The 17,766-nt window shown below is 34.4% G+C and overlaps 2 protein-coding genes across 4 annotated transcripts in view; one reads left to right on the top strand and one right to left on the bottom strand.

The window, feature by feature from the left end:
* Positions 1-12,662, bottom strand: part of LOC123557191 (glutathione S-transferase C-terminal domain-containing protein-like) — a 32,237-nt gene extending 19,575 nt beyond the window's left edge. Inside the window, exons 1-2 of the mRNA XM_053544598.1 lie at positions 12,508-12,662; positions 716-983 (exon numbers count right to left, since the gene is read on the bottom strand). Coding sequence (XP_053400573.1) covers positions 716-937 — 222 coding nt within the window. The 5' untranslated portion in view covers positions 938-983; positions 12,508-12,662. The remainder of the gene's footprint in view (positions 1-715; positions 984-12,507) is intronic.
* A 45-nt stretch (positions 12,663-12,707) lies between these two features.
* The window catches only part of LOC123557192 (mothers against decapentaplegic homolog 5-like), a 42,091-nt gene continuing 37,032 nt past the window's right edge, over positions 12,708-17,766 (top strand). The window contains exon 1 of one of the 3 annotated variants that reach the window (XM_045348506.2): positions 12,708-12,730. The gene's annotated coding sequence lies outside the window, so the exon portion shown is untranslated. Of the gene's footprint in view, positions 12,731-13,130; positions 13,291-17,766 lie in introns of those variants that run through there. The other 2 variants (XM_045348502.2, XM_045348504.2) reach the window with 2 other exon arrangements.

Here is a 17,766-nt window from a genome sequence, read left to right as displayed (position 1 = left end):
CCTGACATGATCTAATGCGGCACTTTAAAAACTTTCAATACATGGGAACCCCCATGTTCCCTTCTGGGCATTATTCCCGAATTCAGCAGTCACCTGGGTAGCACTTGTAAGCCAGCGCACATGAAAGAATTCTACTTCCCTTATAGGATTTCGATCCTACAGCAGGTGATTCAGTCAGAAACTATAACCACTCATCCTAAGAAGCCCTAAGTAGAAATTTTCTTACTCAATGACATTTTGGATTACTTATTATTAAGTGTTGGGAACATATAAATTTGTCTGATCACAGGCCAGGGGTAGATATATTCCTGTCCTTCTCTAGGAAAACCGGTCTAAAACAATGTCACTTTAAAGGGCACAATAGTACCTATTATGACATCTACAAAAAGCCAAATGCCAAAAACTATTGCTTACATCTACCAGTATCCTGAATGTAACACAGGGAAGAGAATTTATCTTAATGTCCATCTGTGCATGCCACATTTTTCCCAAACCCCCGGGGCAACAGGATAAAGGAACCTTGCCCAAATCTGTTTTTCATTCCCCATTGTCCCTCGAGTAGAGAAAAACCTTTTTTTACAAGGCAGACAAAAAGATATTTTTATCTCTAACACACAAACTATTTTACAGTAAAAGCTAAAATTTGATCTTATGACATCAGCCAGGTAAGTTGACACGTAACTTTCCCTATGGTTTGGGAAAAAACAGTTTGAACTTTCGTTGGAATGCTCTGTCTGTCTATAAAACTATAATGCAAGTCCTGTAAACAATCCCTAGACATGCTGACAACAGCGTGCTCCTCATCTTGACAATCCACTAAGTGTACATGGAATGACTGTGTCTTGCAGTATTTCAGAAGGAACAGAATAACCGAGGATGACAGTGGGACAGACACTGTTGATTCATCTGCCTGATAACCACTGATATAGATCTGCATTTTTAGCTGATATATTGTCTACCTTAATCACTCTTGAAATAAAGATCTGAAAAGAATAAATTTATTTTAGAAAAGTTTTATTATGCGAGTCTTTTCATGAATATTTATGCCTAACTCAACTTTTTAATCCCTTTTTAATCACAATAAGTAACTAGTAAGCCCTTCCTCAATTAACAAGAGCTGTCTGATGACACGCACCCGAATTTTTTTCTGTTTACTCTGAAATTTGAGCTTTGAATAAAACTTGTAAGTCTTTAACCATAAATTCAAGTTAAAAAAAGGGGGAAACTCTGTCAAACTTCAAATAAGTTATATAAATGGGGTTGTTTTTTTCCTGTTAGACTTTTAAGTGCTCAAAAAAACATTTTAAGTTTCAGTCAAAAGCTTTGATAGTAACGAGTTTTGACTTTACAAAAAAATTTTAACCAAAAAATTCTAAGTTAAAAAGGGGTATAACTCTTCAAAAATTCAAACAAAGTTATGGGGAAAATTTTTTTCCTGGGGTAGACTTTTACTGTAAATAAAATTTTAAGTTTCAAGTCAAAAGCTTTGATAGTAACAGTGATATTTGACTGGTGTAGATCCTTGATAGTAACAAAGATATCTGACATTATCAAAATCTTTAACCAATGGCGACTCCGACGCCGGGACGAGTGCAATAGCTGTACTTTTTCTTTGAAAAATCAAGCTAAAAACAAAAAATACCATAAATGCATGGGTCCTGCAATATACCACTAAGGACCCAAAAGGGCCACTAAGAGGCACAAAGGACCCCTAAGGGCCTCTAAAGGGGACTAAGGGCCACTAAGGGGGATTTTGGGGACCATAAAAACCTTTAAGAAAAATCTAAGAAAAAAATGTAAAATAAAAAAGATATGAGTAAAATTATTCAGGGAGTTTCCTACAAAGATCGTAAGGGGCACTAGGGCCACAAGGACTATTAAAGATGCACTATTACAAATTTGGGACAAATTTTGATAAAAAATTTTTGAAAGCATGCATAGATTGTATTTCTTTAATTTTCAAGTTTTTAAAATTTTAATTTTTTAAGATAGCCGGAGTGCTTTTAAATGCCATGAATGAAAATATGCATTTTGATTGTACAATAACAACACAAAAAAAAATCATCAAAATTTTAAAAAAATAAAACTTATTTAACCTTATTTATTGATATAATACTTATAATATGAGCCATGCCATGGGAAAACCAACATAGGGGTTTGCGACCACATGGATCCAGACCAGCCGCCATCCGCGCAGTCTTGGGCAGGTCCATGCCATTCGTTTTAAAAGTTTTTTCTAATTGCTATGGCTTGAAAGCGAACGCATGGTCCTGCCAACTGCGCAGATGCGCAGGCGGTCTGGACCATGCTGGTCGCAAACCCCCTATGTTGATTTTCATGGGGCGGGCCCTTTAATTGAAAAAGTACCTTAACAAATTCATATACTATATGTCATTCAAAAAACAGATAAATATTTTACAGAAAAAAAAACACACAAAAATATTGCTTTCAGAAGTTCTATATACAAATATCTAAAAAATTAAGTCACGAAAATTTAATTTAAACCTTTTTATTGATTTTATTTACTTAAGAAATCCATACTATATATAATATTATGTCAAACAATAAATCATATATATAAAATATTTACGAACAAAAAAAAACAACTTGCTTACTTTCAAAATTTTTATATACAAACATACTTTTGGGTGTTTTTTAAAAAAAAGGCAAGAAAATGTAAAAATGTCAAAAATTTATAACAGGTCTAAGTCGCATTTTGATTTCCTCTTTTTTAAAAACCGCATTGCATCATAACAAACACCGCCTTGGGGGTGCTGACGCTCATTATTTTTTTGTGTAAAAGAAATATTTTCCACCCCGATTTTTAAGTCTAAAAAAAGGGGCCCTCATTTTTGCAAAAAAACGGATAGAGTTATGTTTCTTGATGTACAGTGTCCACTTATGATGGTGGGAAAAACTGTTGCAAGTTTTTTAAAACTAGCTTTGATAGTTTATAAAAAGTTTACTTTAAAAAAATACTCAACCAAGAAAAAGTTTTTTAAGTCCAAAAGGGGCAAAATTTTGCAAAAATCAGGAAGGGTTTTTCGCTGTTGCTGTACAGGGTAGCTTATGATGGGAACGGTTGCAAGTTTTTAAAGCAAAAGTTTGATTTGTTAAGAGAAAAAGTTTTGACCTAAAAATAAAACTTTAACCCAAAAAATCTGATATTTTTTAATCCAAAAGGGCCATAAATCTTGCAAAAAAACAGATGGAGTTTGTTTTTGCGACAGGGTCGCTTATGTGGTAAAAATGTTGCAAGTTTTTAAAACATAGCTTTGATTTTAGGGGGAAAAACTGACCCAAACTAAAACTTAACCAAGAAAACTGTTTTCTAAGTCCCAAAAGGGCAATATTCTTGCAAAAAGCAAAAAGGGGTTAGTTTCTTTATGTAAGGGTCTGCTTATGATGGGGAACAAGTATTCCAATTTCAAAACAATAGCGATAGTTTTGGAGAAAAATTTCCTAAAAAAAAACTTTAAACCAAGAAATCTGTATTTTTCAAGTACAAAAGGGGCCATAAATCTTTCAAAAAGCAGAGGAGTTAGTTTTTGCTATACAGGGTCAGCTTTTTGATGGGAAAAGTATTCCAAGTTTCAAAGCAATAGCTTTTTAAGTTTTTGGGAAAAAACTGACCCAAACAAAAATTAACCGGCAACGCCGACGCAGACGCCGACGCCCACGCCGACAACCCCTCAAGTGATGACAAAAACTTTCCCCTTTTTTTTCAAAAAATCAGATGAGCTAAAAAAATAAATTCTTTGGTCTTTTTTTTGTTACTTTTTTTTAGTTTAGGTGTTAAAAAAAATGAAAAAAAAATCCCCAGCTAGCTATAGCCCCAAAAAAAATTTAAATTAAAGGGTTTTTTTTTTTTACCCCCCTTTTTGGGTATTAAAGAAGAAAATTTGTTTTTTAAATTAACTGGTACCTTAAATACAAAAAGGGAACTTTGCCATATATTTTTAAAAAATACAAAAAAATAACAAGGTATTTCATAAAATAAATTAGTATTTCATATTTCAAACGATTAAAGTTTGACCAATAAATTTTCACTCCTACAAATACACTTATTACCATAACTTAATTTTAACTTTAAAATTGTGATCTAAACAGAAAAGCAAGTGTAAAACACCTTTAAATTTTTTATGCAATGCAGAAAGAAGCGAATTTTGACAGTTTTGATTCTGAAACTTTGATATTTTTTCATTTTTTAGAAAAAACAACAATGAATTTTATTCAAGAAACAACAAAGATTTTCAACTTTGAGTTAAACTTTCGAACATTTATAAGAAAAGCTCCTCACAGTGCTGTTTTGTACTATCAAAATAACTGACTATTAAAGAAAAATAACCCCTGATAACTTTGAAAAAAAAAAAGTCAAAATTTTCACTCCCGACACGTTTTCAACTTAAACACTAAAAGAAAGTTCACCCCCCATTCAAGCTCTGGTATATGAATCCATTTTGATTCCACTGCAAGGGAACAGTGGCTGGTTAGGTTTTTTTAAATATCGTAGTGCTTTCCAGGGGCCACCAGTGTTTGACTTTTTTGAACTCCCGGAAAGCCCAGTGTCTTCTGGGGAACCCTAACTGTATTCCGGTTCATCAACCTTTCATCCTGCAAAATTTCGTGAAATGCAAAGGTTATATTTTAGAAATTAGAGCTTAAAAAAAAACATAAAAATAAAAATAAATAAGTCATATTTTATTACCTTAAAAAAAACTTTTTATTTTAATTTTTGAAGTGTCAGTTTTTTACATTGTAATTAACCCCCCTGAAAATCGAAATTGTAAGTGGGTTTCTGGGGTTTCGTTTGTTGACTACCCTTGTCATCGCTGTCTGTCCACTGTCTGTATTTGGGCACAAAACCTTTGTCATATTTTTTCCTCCCAAAAAACTCAAGTTGTAAAGGGGGGATACGGTTCCCTTTTGTCTGCCTATAACCAGTCCCTTTTGCAAATCAAATCTTCCATCCCTTGACCAATTTTATGAAACAAACTTTACAAAAGTGAAATTTAACAAAGTTACTGTGTTGTCATTTGAGGTTATGTTCTCTTTCAGAAACAAAGGCCAGAGGGCCGAACGCTCAATCTTCCCCCATGACCCGTTTTTTGGTAGATGTCGTTTTTTCTATTATTTGACATAGTGACCTGTTTTTTTTTGTCATGTGACCCAGTTTTGAACTTGACCTAGAATTACAAGATAAAAATTCTACCCCAAATTTTCATGAAATCCATTGAAAAAAGGTCTCCGGGGGCACAAGGTTTTTCTTATTTTTACCCCATTGATAGTTTTTTTAAGGCACGTGAACCCCGTTTCAAAAATTTACCCAGTATCATCAAAGGGAAATTTGACCCAAATTTTCATGAAAACCCTTTTAAGGGTATGGCCTCTAGAAGGTCACAAGGTTTTTCAATTTTTAAGACCTACTGACCTCGTTTTTTGATCGCAGTTGCCCATTTCAAAATTGAAACCCAGAATCTCAAAAAACATTCAAACCCCTTTTTATACAGATCCCCCTGAAAAATATGGCCCTAGGAGGTCACAAAAGTTTTTTTTATTATTTTTACCTACTGACCTACTTTTTGATGGCAGTGACCCACTTTCGAACTTTACCTAAAAAATTTAAACAAAAGAAATTCTGACCATTTTTTTTGGGACCCTTCCAAGTTGGCCTCTGAGAGGTTTACAAGGTTTTTCTTTTTTAACCTACGACCTATTTTTGACCGCACATGCCCCCTTTCGAACTTTATAATATCATCAAGAGAACATTCAACCCAAACCCTTCATAAGATCCATTGAAAAAAAATTGGGCCCTTTTGGAGGGCACAAGTTTTTCATTTTTTGACCTACGACCAGTTTTTGACGGAATGACCCCTTTCGAACTTTTACCTAGATTCATCAAAATGAAATTTAAAACCCAACTTTCATACAGATCCCATGGAAAAAATGGGGCCCTTTGAGAGGTCACAAGGTTTTTTTATTTTTTGACCTACTGACCCAGCTTTTGATGGCACGTGACCCACTTTCGAACTTGATTTAGATATCATCAAGGTGAACATTCTGACCAATTTTCATGAAGATTTCATGAAATATATGGCCTCTAGAGAGGTCACAAGGTTTTTCTATTTTTAGACCTACTGACCTAGCTTTTGACCGAACGTGACCCAGTTTCGAACTTGACCTAGATATCATCAAGATGAACATTCAGACCAACTTTCATACAGATCCCATGAAAAATATGGCCTTAAGAGAGGTCACAAGGTTTTTCTATTATCTGACCTACTGACCTAGTTTTTGATGGCACGTGACCCAGTTTTGAACTTGACCTAGATATCATCAAGGTGAACGTTCTGATTAATTTTCATGAAGATCTTGTGAAATATATGGCCTCTAGAAAGATCACAAGGTTTTTCTATTTTTAGGTCTACTGACCTAGTTTTTGAAGGCATGTGACCCACTTTCGAACCTGACCTAGATATCATCAAGGTGAACATTCTGACCCATTTTCATGAAGATCTCTTGAAATATATGGCCTCTAGAGAGGTCACAAGGTTTTTTTATTTTTAGACCTACTGACCTAGTTTTTGACCGCACGTGACCCAGTTTCGAACTTGACCTAGATATCATCAAGATGAACATTCAGACCAACTTTCATAAAGATCCCATGAAAAATATAGCCTCTAGAGAGGTCACAAGGTTTTTCTATTATTTGACCTACTGACCTAGTTTTTGAAGGCACGTTACCCAGTTTCGAACTTGACCTAGATATCATCAAGGTGAACGTTCTGACCAATTTTCATGAAGCTCTTGTGAAATATATGGCCTCTAGAGAGGTCACAAGGTTTTTCTATTTTTAGACCTACTGACCTAGTTTTTGATGGCACGTGACCCAGTTTCGAACCTGACCTAGATATCATCAAGGTGAACATTCTGACCAACTTTCATAAAGATCCCATGAAAAATGTGACCTCTAGAGTGGTCACAAGCAAAAGTTTACGGACGCACAGACGCACGCACGGACGGACGACGGACGCCGCGCGATCACAAAAGCTCACCTTGTCACTTTGTGACAGGTGAGCTAAAAAAAATGCAGAGTTATGGGACTTTGTTTTTTGTTACTATACTATATACGTAGTCTGCATATATGCATTCTTGTGTGTGCCTAATCTCCTGAACCCATGCACACAATTTGATGAAACTTAAGACAAGTGATCAGTAGTAACCCTAGTTGTGCATGGCGCTTGTTAGATTCTTTCAGAAAAAAATACTGCACAGTTATGGGACTTTGTATTTTGTTAATAAACTATATACATACAATCTGCAGATGCAATCTTGTGCACTCCTAATATCCCAAACCCCTGCATACAAATTTAATGGAACCTCACTCAAGTGATCAGTAAAAACTCTAGTTCAGTGAACGGTGCATGTTAGGTTCTGTTTGATAAATATTCTGCAGAGTTATGGCACTTTGTTTTTTGTTCCTAAACATACACTCCACATAATTATGCAATTTTGTGTGCATCAAATTGCAATGTACTGTGTCATTGTGTGCAGGGGAGTAGGGTCATTCATCAGCTTCAGTGATAGCCTTAGTGTTTTTAGCATTACCTTCAACAATGATACTGCTTGTTTTCTACTTTTCTTTTATCCATTCTCTCTGTTTAGATTTCATTCTTTCATCTACAACTTTGTTTGATTTTCTTCCTTTTCTGACCACCTCTTTTGACTTGTTTCTGTTTTTGTTTCAGTTTCGCCTTTTCAAGTAGTTTTCCATCCTTTTTCAGCTTTTGTAAAAGTTTTCAAACTCTTTCTGTGGATGTTATTCTATTGGTTTCAGTCTTTATGTTCTTCATGATTTTTCTGATGGCTGGAAGGCTAACAATAAGTTTTCTCATCTTGGCTGCTTCATATTTACTCTATAAAATGAATGTATGCAATTTTACCATTTTAATGTCAGGAGTGAAACATTTTTACTCATGCAAGAAAGCATGCTAAAAAGAAAAGATTTATGCTGTAATTTGTTATTTTCAGCAATAGGTAAATACATTTGATAAAACATAAACAGGAAAATCTTAAAAGTAATACATAACAAGAGCACCGCCTTGCGGGTGCTGACGCTCATCTGATTTTTTTTGTGTAATAGAAATATTGTCCTACCCATGATTTTCTAAGTCTAAAAAGGGCCATCATTCTTGCAAAAAGCAGGATAGAGTTATGTTTCTTGATGTACAGTGTCCACTTATGATGGTGAAAAACTGTTGCAAGTTTTAAAGCAATAGCTTTGATAGTTTATGAGAAAAGTTGACTTAAACATAATACTCAACCAAGAAAATGATTTTCTAAGTCCAAAAGGGGCAATAATTATTGCAAAAAGCAGGATGGAGTTATGTTGCTTGCTGTACAGGGTCAGCTTATGATGGTGAACAAGTGTTGCAAGTTTCAAAGCAATAGCTTTGATAGTTTAAGAGAAAAACTTGACCTAAACATAAAACTTAACCAAGAAATCTGATATTTTCTAAGTCCAAAAGGGGCCATAAATCTTGCAAAAAGCAGGACAGAGTTATGTTTCTTGCTATACAGGGTCAACTTATGATGGTGAACAAGTGTTGCAAGTTTTAAAGCAATAGCTTTGATAGTTTAGGATAAAAGCTGACCTAAACATAAAACTTAACCAAGAAAACTGATTTTCTAAGTCCAAAAGGGGGCAATAAATCTTGCAAAAAGCAAGATGGAGTTATGTTTCTTGATGTACAGGGTCTGCTTATGATGGTGAACAAGTATTCCAAGTTTCAAAGCAATAGCTTTGATAGTTTAGGAGAAAAGTTGACCTAAACATAAAACTTAACCAAGAAATCTGATATTTTCTAAGTACATAAGGGGCCATAAATCTTGCAAAAAGCAAGATGGAGTTATGTTTCTTGCTATACAGGGTCAGCTTATGATGGTGAACAAGTATTCCAAGTTTCAAAGCAATAGCTTTGATAGTTTAGGAGAAAAGCCGACCTAAACATAAAACTTAACCAGGCAACGCCGACGCAGACGCCGACGCCGACGCCGACAACCGCTCAAGTGATGACAATAACTCATCATTTTTTTTCAAAAAATCAGATGAGCTAAAAATGTTTTACTTTGTGGACATAGATATTTATAAGATATATTTTCTACTGCTAAAATATTAATGTATCAATTTCAGTTTATAGAGCAGTAAAACACTTACCTTAAATGAACAAGTTTGTAGTGATATCCTCCGTTCATCACCCAGAATTTTAAAAAATGCCCAGCTGAACAGTGTTGCTTTTTAATATGCTAGTTTTAAGAACAGCACCAAAATTGAAAATAATGTTTCACTCCTGACATATACATACGAGCCACGTACTCCATACAAAAACACAAACTTCACTCATGACTGTCTTTTATGATTGCAACACTACACACACTACTTGGAAAACTGCATTTCGGTACATGTATGTTTTATTTTCAAACACGGTGCCTCATTAAGCGCAAATGTTTCACTCCTGACCAAATTTGGGTCCACTGCGATATACCGTGTTAACAAGAGCACCGCCTTGCGGGTGCTGACGCTCATCTGATATTTTTTGTATAATAGAAATATTGTCCTACCCATGATTTTCTAAGTCTAGAAAGGGCCATCATTCTTGCAAAAAGCAGGATAGAGTTATGTTTCTTGATGTACAGTGTCCACTTATGATTGTGAAAAACTGTTGCAAGTTTTAAAGCAATAGCTTTGATAGTTTATGAGAAAAGTTGCCTTAAACATAATACTCAACCAAGAAAATGATTTTCTAAGTCCAAAAGGGGCAATAATTATTGCAAAAAGCAGGATGGAGTTATGTTGCTTGCTGTACAGGGTCAGCTTATGATGGTGAACAAGTGTTGCAAGTTTCAAAGCAATAGCTTTGATAGTTTAAGAGAAAAAGTTGACCTAAACATAAAACTTAACCAAGAAATCTGATATTTTCTAAGTCCAAAAGGGGCCATAAATCTTGCAAAAAGCAGGATGGAGTTATGTTTCTTGCTGTACAGGGTCAGCTTATGATGGTGAACAAGTGTTGCAAGTTTTAAAGCAATAGCTTTGATAGTTTAGGAGAAAAGCTGACCTAAACATAAAACTTAACCAAGAAAACTGATTTTCTAAGTCCAAAAGGGGCAATAATTCTTGCAAAAAGCAAGATGGAGTTATGTTTCTTGATGTACAGGGTCTGCTTATGATGTTGAACAAGTATTCCAAGTTTCAAAGCAATAGCTTTGATAGTTCAGGAGAAAAGTTGACCTAAACATAAAACTTAACCAAGAAATCTGATATTTTCTAAGTACAAAAGGGGCCATAAATCTTGCAAAAAGCAAGATGGAGTTATGTTTCTTGCTATACAGGGTCAGCTTATGATGGTGAACAAGTATTCCAAGTTTCAAAGCAATAGCTTTGATAGTTTAGGAGAAAAGCTGACCTAAACATAAAACTTAACCAGGCAACGCCGACGCAGACGCCGACGCCGACAACCGCTCAAGTGATGACAATAACTCATCATTTTTTTTCAAAAAATCAGATGAGCTAAAAATAGTTTTGGGAGATGTTATGATTAAATTATTACTTTTTTAAGTCAAATATATGTGTTACTCTATAATAGTAAGTGTAGGTTATGAAATACTATTAGTACCAAAAATTTGTAGTCATTTACATAGATTTATACTGATTTTTTATGGAAGTTAACATAACTGCCCTCATTCCTTTTCAGCCTTGTATTTTGTTTAAAACATTCTTATATTATCCATAGATTTATGTTACCTTTTAGTCAAGACATTCAACTTGAATAAAAAATACATGTTTTACTCTCTCATATACATTTTGACATTGAAATAATATTTTGAATTTTAAGCTTTTCTTAAAGTGTCACACTTTTTTGTTGCACTCCTGACATTTTTGGCATGTTTTTCAGACATAACTGTTTTTCCTGTGAAGCAATCTTGACCAAACTTTACATACAGCTCTATGACACCAGTTTGCATTTTTAGACAAACAAATCAGCATCTAATAATGCATGATGTGATAGTAGTTTAAGAAAAACTAAAACTAGCCATTTTTTTTTTTAAACAGCCCACTTATCACTGAAGTCATTGAAAATTTTAATCAACCTTATTTATTGATATTATGTACCTTAACAAATTCATATATTATATGTCATATCAAGAAATCAGATATATATTTATAGAATATTAAATACAACAACAACAACAACAACAATGAATTTATTGCATTAAACATTTAACAATGTCTATAGCAAACTGACAACTCCAACACGAACATAGCTTTTCGGAAGATCTTACATGTACTTAGTTTCTGATTTTACTTGCATGGTATAAAAATTTGGACAAATTTATTAACACATTTCTAGATTTTATTGACAAAAGGTTAGATAGTTTTTGAAGCGTAGGCCATGTATAATAATATTTCTTTAGGTATTTTTGTCTCAGATCTTTGTATTTAGTACATATTAAAAGATGATGAAATTCATTTTCAACCATATTTGATCTACATTGAACACATATTCTATTATTTCTTGGAACATTAACATGTCTACCTGTTTCTATAAAAAGATCATGGGAAGAAGTTCGAAATTTAGTTAAGGTTATTCTGTATTTTTTCTCTTGTATTTTGTCTAAGTACGACTCAAAAGCAAATGAATGTTTGAATAAACAATATGTTTCTAAACGAGGTGAATTATTAATTGCCGCATACCAGGTTTGATGATATATGTCTATAATTCTTTGTCTAATGATATTATAATTTAACAACATAGTAAATTGATTTTACCACAAATACGCTAACCCTGCTTGATCTAATATACATTTTACTTGATATGCCCAATTGGTTTGGTTATATGTAACGCCATTATCAACATCAGTCTTTAACATACAATACGTTTTAAACAATAAAGAAGTATCTTTCTGTTGTAAAACTTTAAGCCAGTATTTTATAATTATTAGTTTCCTACAAATATACATCGGGATTCTTCCTAATTCCCCGTAAACAGCATCCAGATTGGTAGAATTTCTCACACACAGTAATTTTCGACAGAATTTAGAGTGCACAGATTTGACATCCGGGCTCTTATGACAGCCCCAAATTTCTGCGGCATAATTTAATATAGGAGCTACAAGTGTGTCAAATAAACCTAATTTCTGTGACACTGGCAGTTCTAACTGATTATTCACAATAAACAAGTTATGCATGGAAAACGAAGCATGTTGCACAACTAATTTTTGCGTGCGATTCCAATTTCCGTTTTTAAATAGATGAACGCCTAGATATTTAAACGTTGTAACAACCTCTATACGTGAATCATAAAGATAAAAATCATGGGAGGTATGACGCCCGTTTTCGAAAATCAAAACTTTTGTTTTGTTTTAAAGCCTGTCCTCCTTAAGTATACTATTTAATTTCTACACATGGCTGAAAATTATTAAATCAACACAATTTATACCACTTACATATTGTACCTAATTACCAATACATTTTCATCTTGATAATAGCTTTAATCATTTATCATCTTTCTGAACTTAATCTCCATATGTATCAATCAAACTAGAGATCATTTTCGGCAACATCTTGTTAAAATGATTCGAACACTTTTGAGTACGAAATCGAATCTAATTCGGATTACTTCGTACCTTTCCCCTTATGACCTTTGGCGGGAGTGTGTAAAGTTTTCAGGTAATTCGTACAAACTTGAAATGTAATGACATGAAGCTCGGGTACAAAATTGTTTATTAGGACACAAATTCACCACCTATTCATCTCGTAATATTTTAAAATACCTAAATCCTGCAGTTTAGAAACTGGGTCACCGGGGTTGCCGACATTCTGTCGCCATTTCCCGTGACGTCACACTTTTAACCTTATAACACCTTGGGAAAATAAACATCTTCCGATTTGTTAAAAAGTTCTGTAATAATGAATTATTTTCTGTATATGTTTTGACGTTGATTTTACATTAACAACAATAAGGCCAGTATTTAAGCTGTAGTTAACATTTTCACAATAGGCTTAAGACAAAATATGCATATTTCATCCTTTGAAGTTTTTATGCGCAGTAATATTTTTTGCCGATTAAGTTATTAGTCCTTCCGTCACTCTGTCGCCAGTTTCAATGGAGAAAATTTCTCCTACTTATCTGAGTGAAAGTTGCCCATGTTTTTTGTACAGAAAGTATTGATAAAGTACAATATAAGTAATCACTTAGCACCTTTCAAGTTGAATTGTTCATTTCAAAGGTGAGTTACTAGTAGTTGTGTTAAAATAGAAACTTGATAGGTAGAAGCAAGATGTTTTTACTGTTGTGAAAATAAGTTTTTGTTTTGGCCATGTGCACTTAATGACATCATCGTGTTACATGTTTTCATGTGCATGTCAGTTTAATGTATTGGCATTGCTAGATTTAGGATCGCCTAATGTTAACAAGGTATTGCTGCTTTAACTAGAGAACACCATCTTTTATGTTCTGTTAAATATGTGCCTTTTTTGACTCTGTTCAGAATATTCCAAGTTGTTTTTTTATGGGTATTAAGGTTACAAACTGATAAAGTAAAATGTTTAAGAATCCTTAATACAGAAAAACAATATCACATGCCTTTCTGCCAATGTTATCTATCATAAAACGTGTGCTAGTTCAGTTTTTAGCACAACAGTTGCTGCTGTAATATAATTGGGTAAGGGGCCTATGTAGCCGAATGGTTAAGGTTGCTGACTTCCAATTTCTTGCCCCTCACTGATTTGGGTTCAAGACTCGCATGGGGCACAGAGTTCTTTATGTAAGGAAGCTATCCAGCTGGTTCACGGGAGGTTGGTAGTTCTACCAAGGTGCCTGCTGGTGATGAAACAATGCCTGGTATGGCACTTTTACTTGAATTTTCCTCCATCATTAAAATCTTTAAAGATACTAAATGATGTTTTATTACGTTGGTGAAGAGTTATTTTCCCAATACAGGAAGAAAGAAAGTTATTTTGGTGTTTGTGTCGCTTTAGATATGTATGTAAGTAGGTTTGGTAGAATCTGTTTACTTCAAGTTCAACAATGCTTTCAAAACCAACACAAGTCTTAGCAATATGGCAATATGTGATAACCTAGCAGGATAGGCAAAATTCAATCTGTGATCTGTAACAAAGAACAAATTTGAAATTTTAAATAAAAACATAGAGTGAAATGTGCCTTGACCTAATGACAATGAAATAAGAGAAAACAGTACCCATGTTGGTTAGTCATGTCATAGAAATGTAAAGAACATTTTTGTAGATACCTACGAATATAAGACGCATATTTTTTTACGAGATTCTGGTCTCAAAGGGCCGATGCGTCCTATATATGGGGATAGAAAAAGACCAGACATTTCCCCCCGACACAAAAATTAAGAAAATCGATCTTTGTTTACCCCGCATACCTCTATATTGAAGAGAATTCAAGGGGAGTAAAAACCAATGACTCGGGCATAGCTAATAGCCAGTATCGGGTCCCAGCGTCTTGAATTACTTTTGTATAAAATGTCAAATTTAGAGCTCGCGCAAAAAAGATACATAAATGCTGTTTTCTCATTAAAATATATCTTACAACGCATTTCTGTAACTGATCATTAAGTTTTTAACAAGACCTGTGTAAAACTTTCCTGGTGTGTTTTCACACATTTTGCATTAAAATACTTGAAACTCTATATCAGGTAGCCCGGAAATCGATTATCTAATCTTCAAACATAATTTTGATAGTTGTCTATAATCCTCTTGTTCATCGAGAAATTCACGCCCGAGGCATTACTTATCTTACACCTACTGTCACAATCTGCAAACAATTAACCGTTTAATCATACCCGGAGGCAGTTGTAAACATATGCATGCGAGATTTTAGACTGATCCAATATGATCACAGCCACTAATTCGTAATGTTCAAAACAATTTGCAAACCAGTCTTAAAATAAAGTCATTTTACCGCCACGTGCCAAAGTGTACTTTCGTTTTCACTGGCGTCAACATTCATGGAGTGGTCAAAGGATGCGGCAGTTTAGTGCTTACACAGAGTTTATGCTTTTCAATTTAAATACTTGCCACAACATCCAAAAACATCGACAATGATTAAGCAAAAACCGGCGAGTTTGTAGAAACTATAGCGAATTTTGGACAAACATAAATTCGGATAAGTGATAAGTGGGTATAAGCATTTTTCCAGAATTCTGTTGATATTTTTTCACTGCGTCCTATACACGAGTGCGACCTATACTCGGCCGATTACGGTAATGTTTTATTTCTTGGGCTAGTTAAGTGCTGCAAAAAGCTGAAGGTGTCGATTTTTAAGTTGTTGGGAATGAATAATTATGAGTTTCAAATATTAAACGATGGCGTCATACAAACATCAGTAAAACAAAAGTTGGATTTTAAATCCATTTATAAATAGTAAAATGGTAAATTTTATTGATCGTTGATGTATTACATGTTGTGTTTGAATATTTTGTTTTTGACAGTCTATAATTTTGTTACCTTCTACGAATGTTTTAAATCAAAAATTAAGTTAATGAGGTGACAGTAATGCTTGAATGGCATTTAGGTTTTACAATACCAGAATGCCAAATGAATGAGGCTATGGAGAGTTGGAGAAGCTTCATTCTTAGTATTTACTTAGACTTTTGTTGTTTTGATTCAGATCTGTGACAAAAAAACTATCGCGCTACATTAACCTACATTTCAATAATTTCAGGAGTCTATCTTCCAACATAGTAGGATTTTAGTTTTTCCAGGTAGTGTTGAGACAAAAGGGACATTTTCAGAGGCTTGTAACAAAAAAGGCATTTCAGTTTTCATCTAGTCTTCATTTTTTAGCTCATCTGATTTTTTGAAAAAAAATGATGAGTTATTGTCATCACTTGAGCGGTTGTCGGCGTCGGCGTCTGCGTCGGCGTTGCCTGGTTAAGTTTTATGTTTAGGTCAGCTTTTCTCCTAAACTATCAAAGCTATTGCTTTGAAACTTGGAATACTTGTTCACCATCATAAGCTGACCCTGTATAGCAAGAAACATAACTCCATCTTGCTTTTTGCAAGATTTATGGCCCCTTTTGTACTTAGAAAATATCAGATTTCTTGGTTAAGTTTTATGTTTAGGTCAACTTTTCTCCTAAACTATCAAAGCTATTGCTTTGAAACTTGGAATACTTGTTCACCATCATAAGCAGACCCTGTACATCAAGAAACATAACTCCATCTTACTTTTTGCAAGAATTATTGCCCCTTTTGGACTTAGAAAATCAGTTTTCTTGGTTAAGTTTTATGTTTAGGTCAGCTTTTATCCTAAACTATCAAAGCTATTCCTTTAAAACTTGCAACACTTGTTCACCATCATAAGCTGACCCTGTACAGCAAGAAACATAACTCCATCCTGCTTTTTGCAAGATTTATGGCCCCTTTTGGACTTAGAAAATATCAGATTTCTTGGTTAAGTTTTATGTTTAGGTCAACTTTTTCTCTTAAACTATCGAAGCTATTGCTTTAAAACTTGCAACTCTTGTTCACCATCATAAGCTGACCCTGTACAGCAAGCAACATAACTCCATCCTGCTTTTTGCAATAATTATTGCCCTTTTTGGACTTAGAAAAATCATTTTCTTGGTTGAATATTATGTTTAAGTCAACTTTTCTCATAAACTATCAAAGCTATTGCTTTAAAACTTGCAACAGTTTTTCACCATCATAAGTGGACACTGTACATCAAGAAACATAACTCTATCCTGCTTTTTGCAAGAGTGATGGCCCTTTTTAGACTTAGAAAATCATGGATAGGACAATATTTCTATTATACAAAAAAAATCAGATGAGCGTCAGCACCCGCAAGGCGGTGCTCTTGTTCAGCTATTGCACTCACCCCACCGTTGGCCTGATGCCGTTGGTTAAAGTTTTTGATAAAGTCAAAATATCTCTGTTACTATCAAAGCTATTGACTTAAAACTTTAAATAGTTATTAACTATCAAAGGCTACACCAGAAGAAAGAATCCCCATAACTCTGATTTGAATTTTGACAGAGTTATGCCTCTTACCAACAAAGCTGTAATTTAGTCAAGCACTGAGAAAAGTCAAGCGTGCTGTCTTACGGACAGCAGAACTACCTATCTATTTTGGATGCAAGCAGGTTGATGAATTACAATAAAACTTTATGATGTTTTAGTTAACATAAAGGCAGATTTTGTCAAATTTCGAGAAAAAAATCAGTTTTTGTTGAGCCCGCTTGTGGAAGCGAAGACATAGTCGTCCAAATGGCTGTTTGGTGTGGGTGCGTCTGTGCATGTGTGCGTCCGTCAGGATTTGTTTGTCCGGACCATAACTTTGACATGCATGGATCAATCTTGTTTATATTTGGCAGGAATGTTAACCTAAGTGAGACAGAGTGTCCTGCGCAAACCTAAGGTTCCTATCTCAAAGGTCAAGGTCATAGTTGGAGGTCAAAAGTCATGCCAGATCTTGTCCGGCCCATAACTTTGGCATACATTGAGGAATCTTGTTTATATTTGGCATGAATGTTTAACTCAATGAAACGGAGTGTCAGTGCAAACCCAAGGCTCCTATCTCAAAGGTCAAGGTCACAGTTAGGTGTCAAAGGGCGGGCTCGACATGTTGCACATGGGCATCTAGTTTTCATGGGCCAGAATAGGGCTGAACGTATACACTAAGGGGCGAATATGATACGCATCACAAATACAGGTTGACGAATACGAATATT

Source organism: Mercenaria mercenaria, chromosome 5 (genome assembly GCF_021730395.1).
Source record: "Mercenaria mercenaria strain notata chromosome 5, MADL_Memer_1, whole genome shotgun sequence".
Taxonomy (NCBI): domain Eukaryota; kingdom Metazoa; phylum Mollusca; class Bivalvia; order Venerida; family Veneridae; genus Mercenaria; species Mercenaria mercenaria.
Note: the sequence above shows the minus strand (reverse complement) of the source record. Positions and strands in the feature narration are given on the sequence as shown.